The sequence below is a fragment of the Gopherus flavomarginatus genome, chromosome 1 (assembly GCF_025201925.1).
Source record: "Gopherus flavomarginatus isolate rGopFla2 chromosome 1, rGopFla2.mat.asm, whole genome shotgun sequence".
Taxonomy (NCBI): Eukaryota; Metazoa; Chordata; order Testudines; family Testudinidae; genus Gopherus; species Gopherus flavomarginatus.
The window spans coordinates 255,362,563-255,386,614 of NC_066617.1; the positions used below are offsets into that span (position 1 = coordinate 255,362,563).

The 24,052-nt window shown below is 44.1% G+C and overlaps 1 protein-coding gene across 1 annotated transcript in view; it reads left to right on the forward strand.

Annotated features, from left to right (window-relative positions):
• The first annotated feature begins 12,427 nt into the window (after nt 1–12,427).
• LOC127034074 (vertebrate ancient opsin-like) overlaps nt 12,428–24,052 on the forward strand; it is a 124,241-nt gene continuing 112,616 nt past the window's right edge. The window contains exon 1 of the mRNA XM_050922546.1: nt 12,428–12,773. Coding sequence (XP_050778503.1) covers nt 12,428–12,773 — 346 coding nt within the window. The remainder of the gene's footprint in view (nt 12,774–24,052) is intronic.

Here is a 24,052-nt window from a genome sequence, read left to right on the forward strand (position 1 = left end):
AGCCATGAAAGTTCAAAAACAGACAAAGCTGCACCTGGCAAATGTGGATAAATCTGAGAACAGATAAGTCATGTAAAATAAGTCTCTCTGATGGCAATATTCACAAAGGGATTTAGGCTTACTGATGCTGAGCATCACAATGATTAATTTTTAAGTGCCTAGAAAATCCCAGGAATATCATTGAGTTTCACAAAGCCTGAGTTAGGAGCTTGAGATCCCTGTATAATGATGGCAGGAAAGAGAAGGGCTTTAGAATGGAATTCACAAAAGACAGCCTGCTAGGGAGAGAGCCACCTAAACTAGCCGATGAGAAATTAGGACCAGATAGAGGGATGGCATTTAGCACACACCTAACAGAGAGAGGTACCTAAATCTGGGCTGTAGGAACATGCCTGCCTCTGCTTGGGATTCATGCTAGGAACCCTTCTATAGGAGTCAGGTGGCTCAGGCACAAAGTGTTTCTTGTGAGAATGACTTGGGTAAACTTCTAATCCACACAAAACAGCAGTGGCAGCAGGAGGAGGAGCTGGGGGTGGTGCTCATTTTATAATCTGTGGTCCAATGGTTAGAGCGCTCCTCTGGGATGTGGGAAACTTGTATTTATTTTTCCCCCATCGCCATCAGAGGGGAAGAAAGAAGTGGGAGACCATCCCACAAATCATCAGGACTCAGCCCTAAGCACTGAGGTATGGGATATTCTGATGTGGGGTTCCCTCAGTCTCATCTGGTGAAACATCTTCCACAGTGGATAAAAACTTGGATAGTCATTGGGCCACAGAAGTGGGAGAGTATCAGAGGGGTAGCCGTGTTAGTCTGGATCTGTAAAAGCAGCAAAGAATCCTGTGGCACCTTATAGACTAACAGATGTTTTGGAGCGTGAGCTTTCTCTCAGAAGTGAGAGAGTGACTCTGTCACCTGGCAGTTAGAAGGGAAGTCCTAGGGTCCAGTTCTTCTGCTCCAGTCATAGTTTAATTTGCCTCTAGTCTATATTACTGTTTCCCCAGTGTAGACAATCAGTTCCCCCCTTGTCTGTGGGTCTTTCACACCCTAACAAGAAGGGGAGAAGGGGCTTATTAGCCCTGAGAGAAAGTCCCTTCACCTCCTGCCCTAAATTGATGAAGTCCAAAACTGCAGAGTTAACTTTTGCAATCCTAGTAGAGAGAGATAAGGGACTAGAAAGAAATATTGGAAATCCAGTTTATCATCTAGCTATAAAGACCTACATTTTATCCCACACACTTTGACCAAATTGTATTACTCTGCAACGTTAAATATTCAGAAGCTGGGTTCCTCAGTCGCTGCAGGCGTGTTTTTCTTCTTGTCTTGAAGGAATGATCTATCTACAACCAGCTTCACATTATCGCTGTACTCAGATGTCTCACTCCAGTGTGTAACTCAGTAAGTCAGGTGACGCAACTCAAAAAGTAAACCCACGGAGCTGGTGGGAACATCGGCATGCGGAACAGCAGATACTGGGAGGATCTGTGCTGAAAGCCTGAATTGTGGATTATCCACAGCGCAGGTCATTCGGATTGCTGGATAATCTCGTGATCTCACTTTCGCTTTCCAAAATGGCCTTTCAACTAGCAATTGATTGCTTCTCTCTTCAGAAACGAATTTTCCCATATTCCTTGTATTCTGCTCTGGCAAAGCGTCTTCTCCTAAAGGGGGAGGCTGCTTGCTGGGCTTGTTATTATTTAAACGGTGCGAGACCCAAACCCTGGAGTTGGAGAGACAAAACTGTCTCTTTCCCAATTCGATCGTTTCCTAAAAGGCACACAGAGCCCACCCTGGGGGCTGAATAGGTATTGCCGGAATGTTTCTCATTAAAGGAGCAACAGGGGACAGAAAGTGCCAGTGATTTCAGACTGAACAGTGTCCAGTCCTCTTTCTGCCCAGCTGGTTCTTATGCGCACGGGCAACAAGAAAGCGGTTTGCCAGCTTTGGCTTGATGTATTCCTGGACGTTTTATCTCAAGACAATCTGTAGTTAAAGATTAATCTTTAATTCCGGACCCCAGGACAGTGCTGGAGTTGACAAACCCTAGCAAGAGCATAAAGCTGCAGCCTCCTCTGGCTCGTAGGAAAGGGAAGGAGCCAGGCACTGAGATGCTGAGCTCCGCAAACTGTTGCATACAGAGAAGGGCGGCGGGGGCGGGGGCGGGGGCAGGAGAGTGTCTCCCAGAAGATCAGCCCCCCCCCCCAGGATGTGCACACAGAAGCCAAACGCTAAACAGGATAAGCAGCCCCCCTCCAGGCACACACATGTGCGCGTCTGTCACCTCTCCTTGGGCACGTGGAGCCGAGCTGGATGTCAATGCCAGGGGCCGCGGCCACAGCTTGAGCCCTGGCAGCGGCGTCTCTTGCAGCAGCAGCAGCAGCTGCTACCCCCGTTCCTTTGGGGGGGCTGCGTGTGCAGCTTTCTTTGCAAGGCTCCCAGTGCCCCGCGCCGGATCCTGCCCCCTTTAAAGCTCCCGCCGCCGGAGTGACAGCCCGGCCGAGGCAGGGGCGGGCAGAGGGAGGAGCTATAGGAAAGGTGCCCGCCGCGGGGCGGAGGGAGGCTGCCAAGGGGAAGGGGTTGGGCCCCCGCCCCCCAATGGGCAGAGAGCGGGGCGGAGCCTGGGGGGGGGGGTGAGGCGCCCCGCGGGGCTAGGGAGCGCGCGGGCTGAGTCGCTCGCCCTTTTAGAGCGCTGGGTCAGCAAGCGCCGGGCGCGGTGGCTGGAGTCGCGCTTCCCAAGCCGGCAGCGCCGAGCCCCCTGCCCGCCGGGAGCGGGGCGGGAGACGGAGACTCAGACTCACCCGCCGGCCAAGTTGGCGGGGACCCTGCTCGAGGCGCGGGCGTCGGGGCGGCCGCTGAAGGGGGGCAGCGGCCGGCTTCGCTTCCCCCGTGTGACTCGGGAGCCGCACAGCCCCCAGCGCCCCGGAAAGGAAGTAGCGTTTGCACAGACCTGCCGCCCGGCTGAGACCCCGCTGTCCCTCTTCGGCGGTGCTGCGGTGAGTGCGGAGGGGGGATTAAAACGGCCAGGAGCCGCCTTTCTGGTTTGAGGAATAGGGGGGCTAATCCCTCTTGCGTGGGGGTCGTCAGGCACCTTCCAGCTCTGCCCCTCTGCAACATGCTGATAGCACGAAATTAAATGAGGCGGGGTTCCCTGCTGGTGGGGCATCTTCCGATCAGAATTAATTTTTCACTTACAATTTCTTCAGCCTTGTTCCTACCCATAATTGAGAAACCTGCATGTAACTTTCAGATGTGATTATGTTTTCTAATTCCTCGGGCTGCGGGGTAGCAGCCTGCACGGAATTGCAGGAGATTACATCTCCTCTACATCATATCTAAGAATCACCGTGCTGAAGACATGATTTTCTTTAAATCCTGACTTCTAAACAGATGTAGATGTATTTTTCTACGTGCCAGATTAAAATTATCTGAAAAAATCTATAAAAAAGTTTTAATAAATCAGAGTAAGTCACAAACAACGATCTAGGCAGCGTTGTATTTCTTTCCCTTGGCATTTGGCCATACATATTTACTTTGCTGGCAGATGTGAGGGAGTTTAAATGCTTGGGCAGTTTTAAGGTACTCAGTGAAGATGCTGTCTATTAATCTGTTGGAGAGTTGCCCTGTTGTAGCTGGTAAAGCCTAAAATAGTATCCCAGAGTTACTCCCAAGTCCCAAAAATGGCACCTCTTCATTACTTTTGCTTAATGCTTAACTGTGTTGTCTAGTTGGTAGTTAGAATTGAACTATACTGACAATTGCTTGCTTTTCCTTGTTGAATAACAAAGATCTCTAGGGTGTGACTTTAATTTTTAAGGTGCTAAAGAGGTGGTCCAGCTACAAAAGTGGCTCAGAGTTTTCCTGCAAACTATTCACCTCCCCTCCCCGCTTTAATATTCAAAAATTCCTTGCCTATCTTAAGAACTAGTACATTTTCCCCTAAGTGTGATAGGCAATCTAGTCTAGGTTTTGTAGTTTGTTTTACTACATTAGTGTAAAGGGAGAGCAAAGTTTTCAAATGTGGTATCTAAAGTTAATTATCTAAACAAGTAGTCTGATTTTCGGAGGTTTGGGGACCCAGCAATCAATGCGATCTGAGAGTGCTTCAAAAAATTTGGCCAGAGTTCTGTTTCTTAATTGTTTTTAAACGCCTGAATCTAAGGGCTTGTCTACATCAGAAAGTTGCAGCGCTGGTGAGGGAGTTACAGCGCTGCAACTTTGAAGGTGTACACATCTGCAGGGCACCACCAGCGCTGCAACTCCCTGTTTGCAGCGCTGGCCGTACTCCCGTTTTGTCTCGGGTGTAGAGGATCCAGCGCTGGTGATCCAGCGCTGGTAATCCAATGTAGACACTTACCAGCGCTTTTCTTGACCTCCGTGGAAGGAGGAAGCCTCTGGTAATCAAGCTGGTCTCCTTTCCCGGTTTGCTCTCTCGTTCCCGGAGCCCAGAGCAAGCAGGTCTCCTTCCCTGCGGTTTGCTGGGTGGCTCCGGGAACGAGAGAGCAAACCGCGGCGAAGCGGGTCTCCTTTCCCGGTTTGCTCTCGCGTTCCCGGAGCCCAGAGCAAGCAGGTCTCCTTCCCTGCGGTTTGCTGGGTGGCTCCGGGAACGAGAGAGCAAACCGCGGCGAAGCGGGTCTCCTTTCCCGGTTTGCTCTCGCGTTCCCAGAGCCCAGAGCAAGCAGGTCTCCTTCCCTGCGGTTTGCTGGGTGGCTCCGGGAACGAGAGAGCAAACCGCGGCGAAGCGGGTCTCCTTTCCCGGTTTGCTCTCGCGTTCCCGGAACCCCCCTTGAAGCCGCCCAACAGCGCTGCAGTGTGGCCACATCTAACACCACTTGCAGCGCTGGTTGCTGTAAGTGTGGCCACTCTGCAGCGCTGGCCCTATACAGCTGTACTAATACAGCTGTAACAACCAGCGCTGCAAAACTTTAGATGTAGACATGGCCTAAATCATTCCTGTGCCATCAAATGTCACTTTGGACATGTACAAGTCTCTGCCATTCCTGCCATCTCCATGTATCCTGGGTCGTTCTTTGAGAGTCCCATAAATTCTCTCTCTCTCTCTCTGAGTAGTATTCAAGAGGGATTTTTTTGGTCTGCCCCTTTTGTATGTGGAGAACTCAAATAATTGTATTAATTTGGTTTGCCATATATAAACTAAAAAGGTAAGATCTGATCATGTTGATATTTACTATTTCAAAATTCAGAATAAAACTTAGCCTTTTATTCAACAGATTAAGATAAATGGTGAATGTTCATTAATCTAGCATAAACTCCAAGAATTAGTTGTTTGCATCTATAAAAGATTTTCAGTGAAGATTTACTTTGAAATATCAAAACAGTTTTAAATGTTACATTTTTCAATACACTTTTATGCTGGATAAATGTATTTAAGTTATTTTTTTTAAATGAACCACTGCACTTACTGTGAAATCTTAAATCAGGAAATTGTTCAGGGCTGTATCCACAACAAGCGAAAAGTTTGTTATACTGCTCTGATGCATACCAAAAGAATTATTTTTTTAAATTTTATTTTATTTGCAAGAGGTTTTGGACATCTGAATGTTTTTCTTTATAGTTTTATCAACAATTAAGTTTGGAAGTGAATCGAGGACCATTCTCTGCCATGGTTTACAACTTTGCAAGATAATGTAGATTAAGAATCCCTCAATTGGAAATAAAGAAGTGTAATTTCAAAAATATAAACCGAAACCCCTTAATGCTGACAAGCTCAATAACTTTCAAGTCACAAGCTACATCCTTCTTTTTGGGCAAAGTTGGAAGGAATGGTTTAATCAATGCAAAGCACAGATCATACTTATTTGTCTCTTTTCCCACAAGATTGCTTCAGAAGAAACTGCTAACAATGACGGGAGTCCGTGCATTCAGCATCTTGTTGACTAGTATTTGTCAGAACTATTTTTAAAATTTGTAACATATAAAATAAAAAAATGCTCTGTTGAGGCTCATTGGTGACTTGTACTAATATCCAAGACATTTCACTTGGCCAAATGTTTCAGATAATTTTCAGTGTTTTCCTTCCTGCCCAGAAGCAAGCTAATACGCAGAGACCTGGCAATACTGTTTGATGAACGCTATGCAATTCATTTACTAATGGTATTTTTTAAATGCTGAAAAGCCACTTAGAGATTTAATATTTAAAAAAAACAACAGAATTGACTGTTCAGTTAAGAATTTGCTAATGAGAAGAGGTGAAAAATCATACTGATGTAGGGCTCAATCTTGCATAGTGATGAAGTAAGTTGGCACTGAGAGTACTCAAGCATCTTACAGCAGAACTGAGCACTTGGGAGGATCAAATCCATATTAATCAATTATACGCTAATATTAAGGCAGGATAAATCCAACTCGGGGTCTCAAATAAATAAATAAGAAAGCTGCTAGGCTTCATTTAACACCATCATTTGGCATGTGGTCTGTCTAAATCTATAAATAAATTTAGGATATGGTACTGTATTTGTGTTTTTAATATGGGACTATTCTTAGTCAGAACTTCAGACTTTCCCCATTAGATACCCCTATGTCTTCTTGGGGACTTAAGCAAACCTTACTCAGCCTGCTTTTTATTTTATCTGGCAGTATCAGCAGACATCCCCAATGTGTGTGGTTTTTAAAAAAATATTATTTTATTTCTCTAGCCAATACACAAGCTCTATGTTGCTGGCATATACATAAGGAGTCTATTGCACTTTGCAGCGATGACAAACATATACCCTACCTTAAGGAGTTGATAGTCTGAGGTCCCAATTCTGCAAATATGCAGGTATATTGCTTTGTGCACCAAGGATTTATTCATGAACTCAGCAGAGATTTTCCTCCTATGTAAAGTTACTCACATGCTCGTTTATAAGTTTGTAACCTAAGGCCTTGTCTATGCACAAAAATTGTATCGTGTGTCGGTACGATTAAAGTGATACAACTCTTCTTGTTTAGATGAAATTATATTGATATGAAAGTGCTTATACTGGTAGAGTTTTTTTCCATACCACGTGAAAGGAAATAAGCTATACTGGTATAAAGGCACCTTTACACTGGTATAGGTGCATCCACACTACAGGTTGTACCAGTATAATTATTTTAGTTTAAAAATATCCCACAAGCCTAATTGAAATAGCTATACCAGAACAAAAATCTGTGTGTGGATGAACTTTGAAGCCAAATTCTTCAGTACAGTTGATTGGTTATAAACAAAGACAGAGTTGTGGGGGGCTGAGAGCAGGATGAATCTAAAACAAGTGGTCAGATGAAAAAGAGATGAGTAAAGCTGTATGGGAAATGGAAAAAAAGTAAACTACATTTTTTAGGTTGATATAAATACAATTATAAAAAACACTCATGAATAGTCTGTTCTTCAGATTATAGTGCTGGCTAACAGTTCCCCAGCACCTGTAAACCCTCCCTGAGCTCTTTCTTGGGGCAGTGTGACTGCTTTTTCTCGAAACTGAGCTGCATCTACTGGTCCAAACTAGGTTGAAATGAACCTCAGTTTTCACTGCAGAAGATGTGACATTCTTTTTAAATGACAAATCTGAGGAACTAGCTTAGATTGAGATGTCAATAGAGGAAGCTTTGGAACAAATTGATGATAAATTAAACAGTAATAAGTCACCAGGACCAGATGATATTCACCCAAGAGTTCTGAAGGAACTCAAATATGAAATTGCAGAACTGATAACTGGTATGCAACCTATCGCTTAAATCAGCCTCTCATCCAAATGACTGGCAGATAGCTAATGTAATGCTGATTTTGAAAAAAAAAAAAGCTCCAGAGGTGATCCGGGCAATTACAGGCTGGTAAATCTAACTTCAGTACTAGACAAAATGGTTGAAACTATAGTAAAGAACGAATCAGGCAGCGTGAGTATATCTACACTGTAATTAGACATCCGTGGCTGGCCAAGAGGCTGTTTAATTGCATTGTAGACGTCCAGATTTAGGCTGGATCCCAGTGTGACAGGTTGGATCACAAAAACCCCCTTGGGTTTGCCAACTGATGTTCCAAGACTACTTCTGCCCCTGCTTTCCTTGCCAGCTTGGGACTCCAGCACCCTGTCTTGTTGAGCCAGGCATGCCAGTCTGCTCCAACACAGACCCAGGGTCTGAACCACGTGTCCCAAAGCTGCAGACTTCACTGAAAGCAATTTGAAAAGTGTTCCTATTTTTAACACTCAGATGCCCAACTCCCAATGGGGTCCAAACCCCAAATAATTCCGTTTTACCTTGTATAAAGCTTATACATGGTAAACTCATAAATTGTTTGCCCCCTATACCACTGATAAAGAGAGATGCACAGCTGTTTGTCCCCTCAGGTATTAATACATACTCTGGGTTAATTAATAAGTAAAAAGTGATTTTATTAAGTACAGAAAGTAGGATTTAGGTGGTTCCAAGTAATAGCAGACAGAACAAAGTAAATTACCAAGTAAAATAAAATAAAACACGCAAATCTAAACCTAATACAGTAATAAAACTGAATACAGATAAAATCTTACCCTCAAGCTTCTATCACAGACTGTACGCATTCCTAGTCTGGTCACAGTCCTTTCCCCGGTACAGTCCTTGTTCCAGCTCAGGTGGTAGCTAGGGGATTTCTCATGACTGCAGCCTCCTTTGTTCTGTTCCATCCACTTATATATCTTTTGCATAAGGCAGGAATCCTTTGTCCCTCTCTGGGTTCCCACCCCTCCTTCTCAATGGAAAAACATCAGGTTAAAGATGGATTCCAGTTCAGGTGACATGATCACATGTCATTGTAAGACTTTGTTACCCACTTGCCAGCACACAGGTATATAGGAAGACTTAAAAGTAAAACATGTTGTGGAAAAGACATCCACTCAGTTGATTTGGGTCAGACAAGCAGAGGCTCCTTTTATTGTTATAACAAGATTACAAGTATGCATACAGGGAGAGACAGCGTAACCCCATGCAAGAGGTAGGCTGCTCTGCCCTTTACAATTTTACCAAGCTTATAAAGGTTAAAACCGCAAAACGTCACACATAAACATACCCATATTTGGGTTATATTGCTAACACTGCAAATTAAGATTAACATTTTTACCATATCTGGCATAAAATATTGTAAATCAGCAAGCTATTTCAACGTTTCATGTGTTTTGGCAGTGTTGCGCTGGTCATTTTGTAACCCCTCCTTGCGGTTACCTTAAATAAGCAATATTTGCCACACTATACTTGCCTAAGTAGGCAATATTTGTCACACTATACTTGCCTAAAGCTGAGCTGGCACCCAAGGGACCCCTTGTCCTCCTCCCAGTTCCTCTTTTGTCAGTGTTTCATACCCCGTTTCTTCATACCTAGTTTCTTCACACCCCAGTTTCTTCATGCCCCAGTGCTCAGTATGCTGATAAACAAATTGTTCTTATTTAGCATGGGTTTAGTTGAAGCCTGAGGCCTGCATATAGGGGCGTGTAAAAACAATTGCAAAGCGTATCTAATTACAAAACAATGGCAAAATTTATTTAATGAGTTGGGGGTGGGGGGTTATGTTCCCTATCAAACAGAACTATCTACAGTCAATTGTCCTGGTTAATGGGAGCCATCAAGATTCCACCATTAATGGCCCACACTTTGCATAATTACAGTAGGCTATCAGAGTTATATTTCATATTTCTAGTTTCAGATACAAGAGTGATACATTTATACAAATAGGATGATCACACTCAGTAGATTATAAGCTTTGTAACAATACCTTACAAGAGACCTTTTGCATGAAGCATATTTTAGGTATGTTACCGAAATGTTGGGTCCACCTAGCTGAGAGCCAGTGACGGCCAGACAGGGATAAGGAAAGGTTGCTTTATTCTGCAGAAGAAAGGAGAGTTCTGTACCTTGGTACAAAAAAACTCTACTTCACACAAAAACCAAGAATCTTTTAAACACATTCACACACAGGCTTCGGCCATGTTAGCATTTGATTGGTGGTTAGCAAACCCTGCACTTCTGCAATCTGCTCAGCAAAAACCGGCTTAGGACCAGCTTCAACTGCCTCAAGACCGATAAGGGAAGACAGTTCAAAAGTTCAGGCTACTGTGTCCGTGAGGTGTCCAATTTCCCCTAATGGTTGCCAGCTATTATAAAACTACTAGCTGTTAGGGGGTCGCTGCTGACTGTCACAGTTACATTATGTTCACACTTATCAGCATACTTTCATATAGAGTGCAATGTCACATCCAGACTCTAGGACCCTGCGAGGTGGGCCTCAGAGTTTGGGCGGGACCATTGGTCTGACCAGCATGGCCGTTCTGATGTTAAAACTGTTGGACTCTCCTGCTATGAAATTTTATTGGCCAAAAAATGCTTAATATAATAAATCTATATTTTGTTTACCTCTTCATTTTGTTCCTGCATACTTTCCTGCTACTGCTCTAAAGTTACTTCTAGTTGTGTTTAAAGCACATCTCATTCACAGAACAGAACCATTCACTTTCCCTTCATTGGGAAAGCCCAGGACCAGACCTATCCGGGACAACTTAAAAGGTATTGTCAGGGCTCCAAACATATTCTTTTCCTTGGCTTTACCACTTAATTTTATCAAACCAAATTATTCTACTTCTGATAAAAGGGAGAGATGTAGGAAAAGTTAACCTTTTGAATTGTAAGTTAATAATGAAAATGGCTCCTGAAAAACATCTATATTTTATAATTCACAAAGGTAAAGTCATGATACATTGTGTAGTTTAAATAAAATCATTACAGTAATAAGATGGATGTAGCAATATGATTGTTTAGAAGTGCACAATGACTTTGCAAGTATGGTACAGTATGAAGAAAAAATACTTGCTAGAAAAACACATCATTACACCAGAGAGACATTGTATGAAACAGCTAAACAGAATTTTTAGTAAACTCTTCAGCTGTTTTGTTCCATACCTTTTTGGTGTTGTGATGCATCTTTCTATCGAGTACTTCTCAGATAAACTACTGGTTAGGAGCAGTGCAAGGGATAACACATTTCATTTATGAAGAAAGAATATAGATAATGAATAATATGGGAACACTTGGCGTCTGAAACAGAAATTTTAACTCCCCTTTTTTAATTTATCTTTTAGTTCAGATACCATGCACTTTTTAAATTGAGAATGGAAATCTGTATGACATCATAATGGTCCTTTTAGTTCCCTTTTAACAAAAAGATCTATGTAAAATAAGAATATAGATTAATTATGTTCTCAGCAACCTGTTCTCAGCAACCTGTTCTAAAAGCGGTGGCTAAAGAGTTAATACCTCTTTCATGATATTGTGCTTTACTAGTTTCCTTTTTCTTTGTGTTATAGTCTCTGTGGTATTAATTAATTAAATTTTAATTGAACAAATACAATATTTATATAATGAACATATGATATACGTTTTTAAGTCTTGTGAGGGGAAAAAGCATTGAGAAGCTGGTTGAGGTCTATGAATAGTGGAGACGAACGTCTGATAGCCAGTGAATGTGGTAGATATGAAATAGATCTTGTAGGTCTTTCAGTCTTGCAACATGTTTTATCTTCAAGGAATGCACTAACAGTGCTGCTGCTTGGATATGAAAACCCTTCCTTTTTCCCTTCAGATTCTTAGTAATCAGTGCTTATGTATGGTATAGTAGGTTCCCCCAGCCTCCCAAGGCCCCAGTCAGGACTGAGACTTCACTGCATTGGAAACTGTACAAACACAGCAGGAGAGACACTGGAGTGCTTAAATAAAACCATATTCCTTATTAAATGTTTTCTCACGCTAGTGCCTGTCTTATAAAGTGCCTAAGTGATCTTATGCATAACAAACTGCTGGCTAGAGGGAAGCCTTCTAGAATAGCTTTCATAAATGCAAAAAGCACTCCAAGACCTAAAATAACTGATTTTATTCACGTAGAGAGAAAACAAAAGACTGAGTTTTAACAAAAGTTCTTCTTGCCAAAGGGGAAGAACTGTTAACAGACAATGTAGCCTCTTGGTATTAATATGAAAGAATTGTCTTGGATGTAATGCTTGTTGTTTTCTTTCTGTGTGTGCAGGATGTTTTTGTCGTGAAGAACCCATTTGTGACAATGGGACTGATCACAATTACTAGAAATTGCTTTGCTCTGAAGACCTGGCTGCTCTTTAAGATGCCTTCTACTTTTGATCTAAAAGTAATCATCTGAAATAGTCCAATTTTAAAATAACGATGGTGCCCTTGAAGCTATCCGTCTCTTCTGTTATGCAGCCTATGAGTTTCATAGACAGATGATTACAGAATAAGCAGTTACTATTGAAACACTATTTTCTGTTATTAACAGTGAAGAAGTAGTTTGCCAACTGACTGAAGACCGCAAGAATCTAGTATCGATTTGTATTGTAATGGAGAGATATTTCTGTAAAGTGGCTAGAAGATCTGAGAGTAGAACATTTAATATTTCTGCACTCTCCGGCCTACTATAATGTCAGAAATGAGTACCAACTGGACAGCCAACCTGAGCTTTGGAGCATCTACAGATCCTCATGAGCCAAGACCTGGACTCTCTAGAACAGGGCACACCATAGTGGCTGTTTTCCTTGGATTTATCTTGGTATTTGGCTTCTTGAATAACTTGATAGTTCTCATACTCTTCTGCAAGTTTAAAACCCTGCGCAACCCTGTGAACATGCTACTGCTGAACATCAGTGCCAGTGACATGTTAGTGTGCATCTCTGGCACCACACTCAGTTTTGCATCCAACATCCATGGCAGATGGATTGGAGGAGAGTATGGTTGCATGTGGTATGGCTTTGCCAATTCCTGCTTTGGTAAGAGTTTAAAGATTTTGTCTTATGCTATTATTTGTAACATAGTGGATGCGGAAGGTGAATGTGTACCATTCGTGCAACTAGCACAGTTCTATGACTTCCGGGTTTCTAAGACCACACGTACCACTTTGGATTACACACCCCTGCAGTATTTGATGTACAGTCATGCTCCCATGCAGCATAATTTCACCAAATATGGCCTCCCTAGCCCCAAACTGATGCTCTACTGGTGGTAAACATCCAAGGCAGCCATCTTCCACTGGGCAATTGCCACTTTATCACAGTGAGCTGTCAGTAGTAAAGTGGCAGTGTATAATTAAAGTGTATTTTAGATTGTCTGAAAATAGATTCTCAGCACTAAGACGGTCTTGTTTTTCAAAAACATATCCAGGTCAGTTTGTCATCTTGCTCTGCCTGTCAGTTTTGTTTTTATAAGCCACCAATGTATTGAAATATACAAGAATTCTTTTCTCTGGACTACTTGGAGATCAGGTTTGCTGTATACTTTATGTAAGGGGACTGTTATCCCCTTACTAACATTCAGCTTTGGTTGGCTAGCGCCCAGTACTAAAGGAATGTGGAGAGGCCAGTGCTCCAGGTCAGCCTGATTGACAGGGATGGCAGGCTAATCAGAGAGTCAGGAGACCAGGGCAGGTCCCATCCTCTGTGTGAGCTGGAATTGCCTGGGTCAGACAGAGTGGGGCCAACCTAAGGAGAAAGCAGGGGCCCAAGCTGAGCTGGGGAGCAGAGCCAGGCCAGCCAGAGGGGCCAGAAAAGCAGCCCAGGAAGCAAGTCAGAGCTGGGAGCAGAGTCACAGAAGCAGCCCACAGAGCAGACCTGTGCTCGGAGCAGGGCTGCAGCCACAGAGCCAGAGGGGCCAGAGAAGCAGCCTGGGGGCTGGAGGCAGAGCAGCAGCATCAGTGCTAAGGCAAAGTAAAGCTGGAGCTAGAACAGTGGAGCTGGGGCTGGAGCTGGGGCAGTCTGAAGCCGGGTGTGGTGGGCAAGTGGGGTCAGCCAACGGGGGACCCTGGGCAAAGGGCCCAGCGTAGAAAGACACCCCCAGCCAAGGGTCCTTGCAGGTCAGACTGGGAGGGGGATCTTAACCCAATGGGGAGCTGATGCTGGGAAGAAGGGTTCCACCACCCAAAGCCCAGAGGTGTGTGGCCACCACCAAAGCAAGTGTCCAACCCGCAGCATCCCTGCGGCATAGCCAGGGCCCTGAGAAGAAGACCTGGGACCTATAGGGAACAGAGACTGCACTGCCCTGACATTCCAGAGACACTGTTTGTGATGTTCCCTGAAACAGAGCAGGGGGATGTTTTCTTTAACCTTTCCCATTTTTCCTTATTCTTTTTTTAAATTAATAGTTTATTAAATAACTTGTATTTGTTTAACTTATGTAATGATCAGTGGGTCAGGGAAGTGTCCAGTGCAGAGAGAGCACCCTGGAGTGGGGACACCCTAGCCCGTCTTAGGTGACCACAACAGGGTTGGGGGCCCAGCCTTGTCGGGGTTATGAGGACTCTGCCAGACAGGAGAGTGGAAGAGGAGGCCTCAAGGACAGAGAGGCCTCTGGGTAAAGGAAGTGGGAGTGAGGACTCGGATCCTTGCGCTAGCCCATTTCACCAAGGTAGTGCAGAAGCCAGGAAAGCTCCCCACAATAGCAGGACCATTCCCATGCTTACATTTAGTACCCAGTCCGGTCACAGGAATATATTAAGTATCAGAGGCCAATGGGGGCTGTGGGAATTGGTGTGGGCCAAGGGATGTCTGGCTGCGGCTTCCTGCCATCTCCATTGGCTTGGAGCAGTGAACTGCGGCCAGTGGGAGCTGCGGTCAGCCGAACCTGCGGCCGTAGCAAGTAAACAACCTGGCCTGGCCTGACAGAGGGCTTACCCTGGCAGGCCACATCCCAAAGTTTGCCGATCCCTGGTGTAGGCAATAGAACCAAGGAAGCAGTATTCCAGAAAAGGTCACGACGGGAAATCAGAAATTAGCTTTTTTTTTTTTTTTTTAATAGTTGGAAGTTATTGGCAACTCCTTTGCTGTTACAGAATGTTTTGTAAATTATTTCACCAATTTAAAGGACAATGAAGTGCTCCTTCAAAGTAAATCCTGTGGTGAGAATTTTACACAGTTACTTATCACCTCTTTATTTTGCATTGTATGAACTAAGGAGCTCCATGGAGGTCACATCCCATTGACGTCTGTGATACTCGTTGAGGCAGGGATAATTTTGTTGTGTTTGTACAGCACCTAGCACAGTAAGATCCTAGTGTATGACTAGGGCTTCTAGTTGCTATGATAATATAAATAATAATGATGCCACTCAAGACTCTGTCCATGCAGAGCTTGTTGCAGGAGCAAAGTCTTAATTCTCTTCTGTAGAAAGGTGTCACGTGGTTCACGCACCACATCTTGCATCTCTTCCTGGCAGCTCTGGGGATTAACTCTTGCCAGATGCTGCCTCCTCTGGTGGTCTCTCTCCCCATCATCTCTTTCAGTCTGTGCCCCTCTCACTACCAGAGTTGCAGCTTCCTGTTTGTGGCTTGGTCCTCTGGCCAGATCATTAAGGTCCTCTCCTTCTGGGGAAATCAAAGTCCTTCCAGAGCAGCTGTCTGGCTGGCATCTCCAATGTCCTGCACCACGTCCCAGTGGCTGGTGTCGTCAGACGTTACTGGTGTGGTGCTCTGCTCTGTTTAATGTTAACAGTTGGCTGCGTGCTTGTGTTCCCCGTGTGTTTCCCCGACTCTGCAGATCGCTGACACAGTAGACCCCAAGAGAACCCCCAATGACCACTGACTCTGATAAGGTAGAAAGGCACCCGGCCAGGTTTATTGCCAAACGAAGTACAGTAATAGTTTCCCGCAGACTCTACAGGACATACTATGAATATGTGCCCTCTGACAATGGACTGGCTCAGTCAGTGGCAAAACTCTCCACTGCCCCCTAGGCTGGACAAAGACATCGCCCCAGGAATGCATTCTTATACACAGGTACGAACAAGTTACGCATCACTGCTGACGTATTGAGGTGCAACCCCTCTACATAGTAAGGTGCTGCCTCTCACCTTGTACATGTTGGTTTGAACAAAAAAAACTATCCATCATATTACCCTTTTGCTCCGGTCTTTAGGATGGGTCAGACTGTTCTGGTACCATCCTGGCACATGTTTATATTACTAGTGCTTAGCACCTTTAAGGTATGTGTTTAATTGCAGCATCAGCCTTCTTGCCAGCTTCTGTGAGCAGGGACTGCCTCTGGCTCACAGCTTAACTTTGCTTTATGTTAGCAAAGTCTTGACCAATACTTTAGTTCAGGCCTTAGGACTCATACGGGGCCTCTGATATAAGGGCTTATGCTTCAGGGTCTCATCTTACCACAGCTAGTAGGGGAACCCAGGCCCACCCTCTAGATTGAGTTCCAACCCAGGGAACCTATAACAACCAGCCAAGGTCTGTATGGTCCTATCCCTTGCTGCTGTTTTCCTGGGCTTCCCCGTCTCTCTCGGTTTGCCAGCCCAAGCTCCCTCATCCCAGGGAGTAGCCATAGACTATGTCCTAACAATCTCTTTCTGCTCACAGCTCCTGGGTTTTTTATATGGGTCCCTCCTGTTTCAGGTAAGCCCCTTTCCAGTTAGTGACCTGCTGCCTGTCTTCTTCCTCAGGTGCAGTCTGGGCAGTTAATTGGCCTGCCTAGCCACTTTAATTGCTTGAGGCTTTGCGTGGGGTGGGCACTCATCACAAAAGGGTTCAACCCTGCAAGGTTCTAAGCATCCTCAATTCCCACTGAAGTCAGTTAAGATTGCTTAGCATCTTGCTGGTTAGCACTCAGACTGTGGTTTAAAGGATGCTTGTTATAAACAACTCTGAAATGAAGCATAACGGGTCTTTTGTTTCAGAAGCTTTAGTTCCCTGGCTAGCCTAAAAGCTCTCCTTTCTGAGTGAGTAAACTTGACTCCCTCTTGCACTTATATGCCTGTAGGCATCACTGTGACCTAAGTAAGTTTTCATGGGTGGTAGTTTCTCATTAAATAAACATTGCTATTTTAAACTAATGAAGAAAAATGCTGACAACCAGTGGGAGTGCAGTTCAGGTGCGTACAATACCATTATTTTTACAATGCCATTTCCCTCACGCCCCCAGAAATATTGAAACTTGCAGGGGATAATGTACTTTTAAAATTGTTCTCTTGAAATTTTAAAATTGGTGCTTGCACTCAAAACGCTTAGCTAAACACAGCTTATAAATAACAGGGCCTCTGCTTGGACATAGTTTAGAAAGCCAAAATGCTTTAGTCTCATATTGCTTTAGGACCACAAATATTTGGGGAATCTTGAGCAGAGAGGTTATTTTACCTCTGTACTTGGCAGTGGTGGTACTGCTGCTAGAATTTTGTGTCTAGGTCTGGTGTCCACAGCTCAAGAAGGATGTTGATAAATTGCAGAGGGTTCAGAGAAGAGCCATGGGAATGCACAAGGGAGTAGAATACATGCCTTATAGTGATAGATTGAGCTCCTTGAGTCCATTTAGTTTAATAAGGAGAAGATTATGGGGTGACTTGGTTACAGTCTATGAGTACCTACATGGGGAACAAATATTTGATAATGGGCTCTTCAGTCTGGAAGGGAAGGGTATAACATGATCCAGCGGTTGGAAGTAGACGCTAGACTAATTCAGACTTGAATTAAGGTTTACATTTTTAACAGTGAGGGAAATTAATCATTGGAACAATTTACCAAGAGTTATGGTGAATTCTTCATCATTGGCAATTTTAAAATCAAATCCTCCTCCTGCAAGTTTAGCCATTAATGTCACTGGTCACAAGATTGCAAGATTCACAAAAGGTATTTAGTTGCTTAAGCCCCAGACTTAGGCACCTAAGACCTGCTTTTGCTACACTGCAATCCACAAAACTCCTGCCAAACACTGTAGGCACCTAATCTCACTCAGCACTTAAGGTTCAGGGGAACAGTTCCCTTGGTGCCTATGTTTTTGCCTCTGAGCATGCTCATAGCCGCCTCCCTCTAAGTGTCTGGACACCTGTCTCCTACCAAAACCCAAGGGTGACCCACAAAGTGAGGGAAAATAGGCCTTCCTCCTGCCTATTTTGCACTTGGGGCCAGATCCAGTAGGCTTGCTTAGAGGCTGCTTAACTGATCAGATCCCATTCAAAATCTGGCTGGAGAAGTAGATGTGGTGGGGGTGGTGATAACTAACTCATTCTGCCTGCCAAATTTATTGTCACAAGAAATGCCTTAGGTGGCTAAGTTGCCTGACTCCAGGAGAGGGGCTCCTGGTTATAGATCACTGGCAGAGATAGGTACCTCCCTGCAGTCCAGACTCAGGGTATGTCCATACTGCAAAAAAGACCTGTGGCAGCAAACATCAGCTCATGCTATAGGGCTAAAAAATTGCAGAGTAGACATTTGGGATCAGGCTGGAGCTGAGACCTTCTCCCCTCACTGAGAATATGTCTACAGTACTCGCCAGATCGGCGGGCAGCAGTCGATCCAGTGGGGATTGATTTATCGCGTCTAGTCTAGCTGAAGTTGCGTAACTTACCTTGACCCGCCCCCTAGTGAGACCAGGCCTGAGTTTAAGAGCCTGGCTCCAACCTGAGGTTCAGTGTCTACCGTGCTACTTTTAGCCATGCAGCACAAGCTTGAGTCAGTTGACCTGAGCTCTGAGGCTTGCTGCTGCAGATCTGTTTTTGCAGTGTAGATACTGAACTCAGTGAGAGGGTTGGGGTTTAAGACATAGGCCTCTCATCGCCATGATACAGCAGTGGGTGGGTGAGATTCTGTGGCCTGCTGTCATAAACAGATAGTTAAGGGTTAATAGAACAGAAGTACTTCATGTCTCTTTTGCCTGTAAAGGATTAACAAGATTAGTGAGCCTGGCTGTCACCTGACCAGAGGACCAATCAGGGGACAGGATACTTTCAAATTTTGAAGGAGGGAAGTTTTTGTGTGTGCTGTTAGTTTTTGGTTGTTGTTCACTCTAGGAGCTCAGAGGGACTAGACGTGCAACCAGGTTTCTCTCCAATCTCTCTGATATAGGCTCTTATAAGTTCAGAATAGTGAGTACTAGGTAGATAAAGCGAGTTAGGCTTATGTTTGTTTTGTTTATTTGCAAATGTGTATTTGGCTGGAAGGAGTTCAAATGTGTATTTGGCTGGGAGGAGTTCAGATTTGTATTTTGCTAAAAGGATTTTAATTTGTACTTGTATACTTAGGCTGGGAGGGTATTCCCAGTGTCTATAGCTAAAAGACCCTGTACCTATTCCATTTTAAATTCACAAAAATAATTTTTACTGTTTTTCTCTCTTTAATTAATTAAAAACTTTTCTTGTTTAAGAACCTGATTGTTTTTTTTTATTCTAGTGAGACCCCAGGGGCGTGGGTCTGGACCCACCAAGGAATTGGTGGGGAGAAAGGAGGGAAGGGGGAGAGAGAGGTTAATTTTCTCTCTGTGTTAGGATCACTGTCTCCTTCTCGAGGAGAGAAGAGGGGGGAAAGGGAATTTCCTCTCTGTTTTAGGATTCAAGGAGTTTGAATCACAGTGATCTTCCAGGGTAACCCAGGGCAGGGAAGCCTGGGAGAGGCAACAGTGAGGGAAAGGGTTTACTTTCATTGTGTTAAGATCCAGAGGGTCTGGGTCTTGGGGGTCCCCGGGCAAGGTTCTGGGGGGACCAGAGTGTACCAGGCACTGGAATTCCTGGTTGGTGGCAGTGCTACAAGCACTAAGCTGGTAATTGAGCTTAGAGGAATTCATGCTGGTACCCCATCTTTTGGACGCTAAGGTTCAGAGTGGGGAATTATACCATGACACCTGCGTTGTGCAGTAGGTCAGACTAGATGATCATAATGGCCCTTTCTGACCTTAAATTCTATGATTCTATCTCCCGTGGGCTAGCTTAGGTAGTTCTGTGCCTAGCATGTTGGCTTTGGCTTTTGTGGATTGCAATCTAAAGTGACTTTCTCTCCCCATTCATTGTAAAGGGCCCCTAGGTGCCTACCTCAGGCTTTGTGGATCGCAGTGTTGTTCCTGTGATTTTTCTAGGCACTTGGAAGTTTGGTGTTGCAACACTCAGGGTCAGACCTCCTAAGCCCCTTTGTGAATTCAGCTCCTGGTGAGAATGACAAAACAATTTCCGCTTGATTTTGTTGTAACACAAGCAAACACCACGTACAACTCATGTAAGCCCTCATTACAGTTACTCGTGTGCCTCTAAGCCTAATACATGTTACGTAGTCAGAGAGAAAAAGTAACACCGACACCACACAAAATAGTCTCTTACCAGTTTAAACACCTGATCCAGCAAACCCATACTTACCTTAGTATTTACTCATGCTAGCAACTCCTGGAGGATGGGTTTGGAGACTTGGGCTGTGCGTATGTTGAAACAGGTTTGGTAATTTTGTAGGATATTCTTTTTTATTTAAAAAGAATGACTAATTCTAGAGTAAGGCTGACACAATGAAAATACTGCATTTAATAATACTAATGCAGTGACTAATACTTCGGCCCTGATCCTGAACATTTCTCCACGTCTGGGTCCCTGCACCCCACATGGTGTCCTATTGAAATCAATGCAGCACCATATAGGTGCAGGGCTCTGCCTGTGCAGAGGAACTGGCAGGACTGGGGCCTATATTAGTATATCCTGACCACTGTGCATATTAAAACCATTTTTTAGATCTAAATGTGAAGCTCTGATCCCTGATTGAGATCTGGTGTCTGTTGACTAGGGCCGGCTCCAGGCACCAGCATTCCAAGCTGGTGCTTGGGGCGGCAGTCCCTGTTGTTTTGCCCTCAAGCAGTGGCCGAATTGCCGCCATGGGCGGCGGGGGCAGTCTGGGTGCCGTTAGGGTGGCAGGTGCGTTTCTGCGGTGGCTGCAATTCGGCAGCAGCTTCTATGTTTAGCTGTCTGCGGCGGCTTCAGCTACACATAGAAGCTGCCACCGAATTGCTGCCGCTGTGGAAACAAGCCTGCTGCCCTAAGGGCACACGGACTGCCCCCGCCACCCGCGGCAGCAATTCGGCGCGCAGCTTGGGGCGGCAAAAACTGTAGAGCTGGCCCTGCTGTTGACCCTTCTTCTTCCTCTTAAACTTTTACTGTTCTCTCCCCACTTTTCCTTTTAATCACATACTTTCCTGTTCAGAAGGCCCTGTTCCAGGACATTGGTTGCTGTTACTTTAGCATCTCTAGCTCCTATTGACAGCTTAAAAATATAGATTATTTGTCTAAATATGAATGTTCAGTAACTTACCATTTATTTCCAAGAGAAGATCATTCAGAACCTGCTTTAGAGCCTGATCCTACATCCATTGTGCACCAAAACCTCCCCTTGGCTTTATTCAGAGAGTTTGGAATGCATAAGAGCTGAGACTTTAATTTGTAGCCATGGTTCAGAAGCCGGGAGCAGTCTCCTGATAGCACCTTGTGTAAGTTTGTAAATCATATGCTGTAGGAATGGTGCAAAGCATTATAGCCTACAATAGTTATACCACACTGTTTGAAATATTAATATTGAATACTCATTCATCAGTAGGGTAGGGAGTTGAGGGTGAGAGGAAGTGTCCTCATGTTAGGATATATGATCATTCTCTGCCCTATTGCTACCTTTCAGATGACATTTATCAGCCTTTTTTTTAAAAAAAAAAAAAAAAAAAAAAAGGAAATCCTTGCTGATGCCGTGAGGTGTAGCTGTTCCTGCTAACATCATTATGCTCAGTGTGCCTCAAGCACAATGGCCAGGTCTCTGTTCATTGTCAGGTAGCTGTTGTTAGCACTGTCTGCTCTACCCAGTTCACAGCCTTTGGGGATTAAGAAAACAATTGTCCTCATTTTGATAGAGGAAGGTCTGGAGCGTGTTACTTATCCACTGCTCAACAGCATGAAGACATATCAACAGTGAAAGGTGGCATGCAGTGGTGGATTAGCCAATGGGGCCCATACCCAGGGGCCTTGGCCAATTGGCGGGCCTCGAAAAAATAGGCACCCCTGCATCTTGACCACACTCCGCCTGCCCGGAACTCCTGCCAGGGAGTGGAGGAAGCCCCTGTGCCCTGACTCCTCTTTCCATGGCAGGAGCGCTGGGTGGGAAAGGGAAGCCCCCGCACCCCAATCCCACAGAAGTGCCGGGTGAGCAGAGTGGGGCAAGCCCCTGTACCCCGACCCATTTCCCTGGCAGGAGCTCCAGGGGCAGCAGGGGTGGGGGGGGAACACACGGGGATGGGACTGCAGGCAGACGGAGTAGGGAGGGGCCCCCACTTGCTTTGGCCCAGGACCCCACAATACCCTAATCCATCTCTGGTGACATGTAGTCTTTTTTTTCTGTGCATTGGAAGTGATAAAAACACAGTAGCACAGAACGAATAAACTGGGCAGTTGTGCTCAGTCTGTAATGTAAGTTAGGCTTCCTGACTGATTGTTAGCAGTTATCTCTGTGTTGCTGTCACGTTTTGTAAAACGTGTTCAGTCCATGTCCAGTCTGACTTAGGTTATGTCTACATTACAGAGTCTAAACGCAACCACATAACCCCATAGTGTAGATGTAGCCTACACCTATAGCAGGGTTTTTTTCACCGCCTCCTCTCATTCTTCCGTTGACATAGCTGTGTCTACACTGGGGGTTATTTCAACATGGTTACTTCGGTCAGGGATGTGGATTTTACACACTCCTGACTAATTTAGCTCTGTTAACTTAACTTTTAAGTGTAGACCAGGTCTGTGTTCCCTCACACAAGCAATAGAACACGAAGCCCTGTTCTGTACTTGATACTCACTGAAATGGAGAAACTCATGGTATTGTTGCATGTTTTAGGTACCATTACCTGGTCACATGTGATGGCCATTTTTGATTGATTGCTTGCAGCAACCAGAACACACATCTATATTGTGTAGAGAAAATATGTAAACAACATCTTAGCTAGTTTAGGGGGCTTAATCTGAGACAATGATAATCTGGGATTTCCTGCAAAGTTATGTTGAATACAAGCCAACTATAAAAGGCTGTGGTTGTCAGCTCTCTTTAAAAAGATGGAACTTTTTTCTGGTGAAGTTAGGTTTAATCAGTTGCATTTGATAGCACTGTTCCTTAATCTTAGTATACAATGTGAATGCAGGAAATGTGCTGTATATCAAACATGTTGTATTTGTGGCCTAATGTTGATGCAATAAAATGCCGAGGACAACCGTGTCTTTAATCATTTAACTTATCTATGAAGTAATGTATTATTGAAATATACTAGGCCGAATCCTGTCTTCAGTTATAACTCTGCATCCTCATTGACATCCATGGGAGTGGATGGGTATAAGTGAATCCAGGAACAGTATGGTAAAATGTATTCTGTATACTCAGGCAAAAAAACCAAACAAACATGGGAGAGTTCTCAACTGCTTATCATGAAAAGCTATTAATTTTCTTTGACTTTAGTAGCCTCTGATTTTCTTCCACCTACTCTAGCACCTCCTAATTGAAGGTCATTACAATCACTTTCCTACATTTTGTAAAAGTTAAAAACATTTAATGCAGCAATCTCTGAAATTTGCCAATGAGGAGAGACATTGCCTTTTCTCTACCTATTTAAATTACAATTAATTAGGCAAATAGCTCCTTTATAAAGACTGATATTTATTTTCCATTACGGTTTCTTTTAGGAAATGTTTAATTAGGACACAGATATTTTCCAGACTGCTAACCAAATGAATGCTTATAGACAATCATTGATTCAGTGATTCCAAATAATTACATGACCATATGCAATAATTAAAATATTTAAGATTGTCCAACTTCTCAGCCATAAGATATTTCTCACGTAGAGCTATTACAGTTCTGCCCGTTAATGTGTCTGCCTGTGTCCTCAGTAAGAATACTTCCTGAAATGAAAAAATACTTTGCAAATTTTTGTATTGTTAGAGAAAAGGGGAGGCTTCTAGAATGATATATCTAAATTGTTTAGATTTGTATTTTCCTAAACATCGAAAAGGGACCAACATTACAGGGAAAGTATCTTCCAAACACACTTACTCCGTAAATGGCTTGTGAATCAATAAACCACAGCTTCTATTGATTCACAAGCCATTTATCGTCTTTGTATATTTCACAGCCAATAGAAGCGCTACTTAAATAATCTATACCCCTGCCTTGTAATCAGAAATTTTCTGGATTATTGAACTAATGTGACCTCTTTTTGCTTTAATCTTTTCCATAATTGACACAGATGGGATGCTATTGATTGACTGGACATGCTAGGGAGAGTCACTCTGG